This window comes from Gavialis gangeticus, unplaced genomic scaffold (assembly GCF_001723915.1).
Source record: "Gavialis gangeticus isolate Ggan-Ray unplaced genomic scaffold, GavGan_comp1, whole genome shotgun sequence".
Taxonomy (NCBI): Eukaryota; Metazoa; Chordata; order Crocodylia; family Gavialidae; genus Gavialis; species Gavialis gangeticus.
In genome coordinates this window covers 69,124,465-69,130,021 of record NW_017729031.1, presented here as the reverse complement: position 1 = coordinate 69,130,021, position 5,557 = coordinate 69,124,465, and the positions used below count along the sequence as shown (strand labels likewise).

Sequence of the window (5,557 nt, the reverse complement as noted above, 5' to 3'; positions counted from 1 at the left end):
GGGGGTTCGCGACGCTGAGAGAGAAAGGAGATAGATACATTCAAACCTGTTACAATGGTCCACAATTGTGGAGGAAGTGGTTCGGAGGAAGTGTCTCAGTCCATATCGTCTCATCGCGAGGGTCCTCTTCGGGTGGAGCAGGGTCGTCCATGGTCGAAGAATCCTCTCGGAGTGAAGTGAAGGGGGGAGGGCAGTTCAGGCGGTGCCCTCCGGGTCTTACACATAAACTGGTTTAAGTGATCAGAAACTGGTTTCAATCTGTAACAGAACAGACGTTCAGTGCACATAAACCAATCTGAAAATTGCTAAAACCAATCTGAGATAAATGTGGTTGAATGTAGTATCAAACTTAACTGATTTGGGTCAAACTAATTTATACAATGTCTGTCCCAGACCCCTTGCTGGTTTAAGTTCAGCCAGACTCCCCCAGCATCCCAGCATGCTCTCTGGGTTGGGCAGGGATCTCTGCTCCACAGCAGGGCTGGCCCCTCCCCTCTGATCCTTGGCTGGAGCTCCGGCAGAGACGGCAGGCTGCTCCCCTACCCCGCCCCTCCCATCCACTCCCTGCTCAGCAGGAATTTTCCCCTCCCCTCTGCCTTGCTGAGAGGTGTCTGTGTATTAGGTAGCAGAGCACATGCTGGCTACAGTCTGTGCTGTGGCAGACAGGACAAAAACAGAATCAGCAGGTAGTTGGTAATATCCCTCTGTTGTTTTCTTAATGGGGTAGTAAACACTGAGTTAGGGGTAATAAAAACTGTTATCAATTCCCTGCTGGGATAATCAGAGCATCCTGCCTGGCCATGCCCCACCTCAGCTCAGCACTGTGGAAAGCGAGGGAGGGCTGCTGTAGTGCCCCTCCAGCTTCTATCCTGAGCCACTGCAGGCATGTTCCTGTATATCTGGGATGTCTGTACAGTTACAAAGTGATTTAGCCTAGCCAGGTTAGCCTAACCTACAAAGATTGAATCAATTTAGGCTCATGCTTTTTGAATGTCTGTCCGTAGTCTGTGTGATTAAAGTCCCATTTCAACTTTACCATAAATATCTGGGTTTCTTTCATTGGTTTTATTTATTTAGTTTGGTATATAGATATATTTTAATAAACTGCAGTTTGGCAATAAGTATAAGAAATTAGGTTCACTGTTGTCTCTGACTGGGCTTATTTTTCATCTTCTTAGAACAATCACCCCTCCCTTCTTTCTGCATGAGTCCTATGGACAGAGGCCTTTGCAGAGCCAATGAGTTAAGATATTTCTTTAACCCCTTAACTGGAAAATGCCGTCCATTTGGCTACAGTGGATGTGGTGGGAATGAAAATAACTTTATCTCCAGAAAGTCTTGTATAAGGACATGCATGACAGGTATGGAAATAAATAATGCTAATTGCTTTTATTAGTAAAATAATAAGTTTACACTGAGATGGAAGGGTAAATGCCAAGAGACTTAAAAAAAAATAAAAGAAGTCATGCAATTATTAGAAAACAATAGTAGTCTGCTAAATAGAATAATGAAAGCATAAGAAGAATGTGATACAATTCTAGAAAATAATTTCATATTGGACAATTGTTTTAATCCAAGCAAAATAGTCAGACCAGTATAATGACTATTTAATCTGTTGCTGGATGGACTCCTCAGCAAATGAGCCTTGATGAAAGGGTAACATGTTTTTCATTCCGATATCTTTGTGATATTCACCCTGTGCAAAACACAATCCCCTAGCTCCACTGAGTTCTTGCTGGAGCCCTTCAAATGTGACTTAAACTTAAGTCATGCAAGGCCTTGTTCTGACTCTCTAAATGGAAGAATTGATCCACTTGCTTCATTAGGTGTTCTTGCGTGGACTGGAGAATATGCAGAATTTGTACTTTTCAATGTTGAACCAATATTGATATATACGAGAGGCAGGCAAAGTCCAGCCCGCAGGCTGGGTCAGGCTCGCAGCAGACTCCATTTCCCAGCAGCTCCTGCCCATGTTACTGTGACCAGTTTAATGGAGACTCCAGGAGTGATGGGCCAAAACAGTGTGGGACCAGGGTTTCCATGGAGACCAACCCAAGCAGCACTGGCAGACACACAGCTGGGTGGGGAGCTGCTCCACGGCCAGGACCAGGACCGGGGCCAGGGCTGGGTTCTTGCAGCAACAACAGTGCAGGCTGGAACCAGGCAGAGCTACGACCCGCTGCCCACATGTCTCAGGCAGGGGCAAGCAGGCAGTGGATCATAACTGCCCCGGCTCCAGATGATACTGCCACTGCTGTTACTGTAAAATCTGGACTCCAGAGCAGCTTCTCATCCAGCTTCATGCCCTGCTAGGGCTGCTTGGGCACATATCCATTGAAACCCTGGCCCTGCGCTGTCATGGCTCTGCTGCCCCTGGGGTCTCCATGGAAACCAGCCATCATGATGTAGGCAGGGGCTGATGGGAAATGAAGTCTGGCTGCTGGCCGGATCCACCTTTTTGCCCACTCCTGAATATACCATAGCTTCAAAATATTGTAGATCTTTCTTAAAATGAGTCATTAAGATATTAGAGTCTACTGTTTGGTCTGATTTAGGTGTGGCCTGTTTTATCTCCCACTGGAACAACAGCGTGAATTTTAACAGAAAGTTCCATTGATTCTAATGGGAGATGGGTCAGGCCTCGATTTCATAATCATGGAAGATAATCATCCTTGACTGCAAGGGACTGCCAAAGAAGGGTCAGGCCATTGACATTATGAATAATACATGCATTTAATCTCATTTAAATTAGCGGACTGCCTAATTAAAATCAGTGGCACTCTTGCTATTCAGTTTAATGTCCTATTTCAGTGCTGTAAATAGGACTTAGCAATAATTGGCAGCATGTCCCTACAAATCATTTACACTGTGACAGCTGAACTGGGCCTCTGATCACTATTCTCACCTACACGTTCATAAATCTATAGCAACTTTTGTGAAGGATGTGAGAAAATCTGTTTTATTTTATGAATGTTACATTTTTCATCACTCCGTTAGGCTATGTTCCTGTTTATTGCTATCTAATTAGAAAATGATTAATTCCAGCCAGGGCTGACTGGCACATAGACAGGAAAGTGGAAAAACAATTGTGATAGCCACCCATCACAAGTAATTAAAGGACAATGCAGAGAGACAAAAGTGGGATGCCTGAACTGGTTGGCCAGGTTTAGGAAGGGCTAGTGCCTGTAAAGGAATGTTGAGAGAGATAAAAAGGGCAATCCTTGGACAGCAGGGTGGGGGGAGGGAAAAGAAAGTGCAGAAATATAGTCTGCCCTGAGATCAAGAAGCTGGATACCTAAGCTTTAGGTAAGACAGAGTATGTATTGGTGTCACTTAAATTCTTGTATCTTTGAATTGAAGTGTAATCAAGAACAAAATTTCCTCCATTATGTTGTGTGATTCAGTCATGATATACTTAATCTAGTATAACACACAAAGATATCTCACTCTGCCCTCTTGCATTTGTGTTTTCTTGTTATACTTTGATTTCTTGCCTCCTTAATACCTTGGTTTAACATGGCTGTTTTAGGCAACCTTATTCTCCAACTTGTCACACGTACTGAAGGGCAGTCTTGCAGGGCAACTAAATGTCATGAACTGCTGATTGCTCATCCACCCTTAGGAACAAAGTCTAAAGTAGGGCTGTCAAAGATAGAGCCCAGGGGGCTGATTCAGCCCACAGAGCCATATCATTCAGCCCCCAGTGCTGCTTATGGGTCTCAGTGACCCACAGCAGCAGGTAGGGTATGCCGGATGGCCCTGTGCAATAGCAATGGAGCAGCCACCTGGAGCAGCCATGCTGCATGTGGCAGGGGCTTCAGCATGGTGTGGCCCAGCCCTGTGGGGTGGGATCCGAGGCCATGCAGCTCAGTGCTACGGCAGCAGGATCAGGATGGGAATGTGGGTTTAGTCCTGCTCATGGATCAGCCCTGCACAACTCATCTCCCTGGTCTAAAGAGTGGGAGAGTGTAGGACTTAGCTGCAGGCAGGGCTGGACACAGGTATGGGCAAACTGGGTGGCTGCCTGGGCCCCAGACAGAAAGGAGCCTGAAAATGGTAATTTAAAAATTATTATTATCATTATCTCTGGTGAAGGGGGCCCAATACTAAAAGTTTGCCCGGGGCCACCAGGAGTCTAGGTACAGTGCTGGCCCCGGGACAGGCGAAGGCTTGTCACCCTGCAGCAGGAGAAGGGGTGCAGTCATAGAGACTAAAAGGGATCAAGGGATCAAACTGTGAAAACCGAAAACCCTGTTATGGATTGTGAAAGCAGAATCTGGCCCTTCCCTGTTTCATATTATGCTGGATCTCTCAACACTACACTGTGTAAAACTGCTTTTTTCTGCCTTTAGGTTTCAGCAAAAAGCAAGGAAAAAGAGGCTTATTAAAAATCAAGAGGAAAAGAAAGAAACAGCCAGAGAAGGTGGTGAGAGATGAAATCATCATTGAAAGGATATAATCTGTACTCTCTCAGAAAAAATATGAAGTATTCCACATTTCACCTGTGAATTAAAATCTTGACTATATGCCACTTTTAAATGTTTACTATACTGAATGTTTTTATTATACATTATTAACCTACTCAGATTTTTTATAAGATTCCTTATTAGAATTATTGCTTATTCATGTTTGCATTAGCTTTTTTCCTTGGTAAATGTAGTTAAAATGCAATTTGGAAACTGAGCTGACAAAGGACAGAACTTGTGTGTCGGAGTCATAATAATTCCTAAATGAGGGTTCATCAAGATTTTTTATTGACCTCTTAGCCATTTCCTGGCAACTGCTCTTTCTCAAAACTATAATGCTGTCACATAGAAGCACTCATATTTTAATCAAAGATTAAGAGATATAGGGTTACGACTAAATGGAAGAAACCGTCACTGAAGCTCGTACATATCAACTTTATTGATGTTCATGGTATTAGACTGCTGGAAACCAGCTGTGAAATCAGTTATCTTCATGGAGATCACAAAGGATAATATGCACATTATAAATGTGTAGAAGAATATCACTAGGAATCTCCGCAATGTTTAATGCATATTGTATGCAATAGATGTTTAATGAATATCTCTGCAGCCAAAGTCACTAAGCCTATTCTTGCTAGGACTGATATATTAATAGTTTCCAGAAATGTATATTTCTGTAAAGTTAAAAACAAAATAAATTCCCTTCATAGGTCCAGATATAAGTCAAATTAGTCACTTTGAAGGTCACATTACACTTTCTCTTCATTTGAAATATAGTAGATGCTAGTTAGGTGTGGGGGTTTTCAAAATGCGGTAATCATTTCCAGGGATGTATTTGCTAGCTGTGTTGGTCTGAGACAAAAAGAAATGCAAAACTCTAGAACTCTTGGTTCAGAGATGATACCTTGTATTAAACCAACTAAGAAATCACCAAAAAAAATCTTTTTCCATAAGCTTCTTCAGGCTAAGGAAGGGTGCATGTGCCTGAAAGCTTGCAGAAAAAGATTTTTTTTTTGCAATTTCTTAATTGGTCTAATAAAAGGTATAATCTCTGAACCAAGAGTTTTAGAGTTTTGCATTTCATTGTTGCC

At 42.9% G+C, this 5,557-nt stretch overlaps 1 protein-coding gene across 3 annotated transcripts in view; it reads left to right on the top strand.

The window, feature by feature from the left end:
• The window catches only part of TFPI (tissue factor pathway inhibitor), a 100,888-nt gene extending 95,646 nt beyond the window's left edge, over window positions 1-5,242 (top strand). For all 3 annotated transcript variants that reach the window (XM_019523067.1, XM_019523069.1, XM_019523066.1), the window contains 2 exons: window positions 1,179-1,361; window positions 4,353-5,242. In XM_019523067.1, coding sequence (XP_019378612.1) covers window positions 1,179-1,361; window positions 4,353-4,459 — 290 coding nt within the window. In that variant the 3' untranslated portion in view covers window positions 4,460-5,242. The remainder of the gene's footprint in view (window positions 1-1,178; window positions 1,362-4,352) is intronic.
• The last annotated feature ends 315 nt before the right edge of the window (window positions 5,243-5,557 follow it).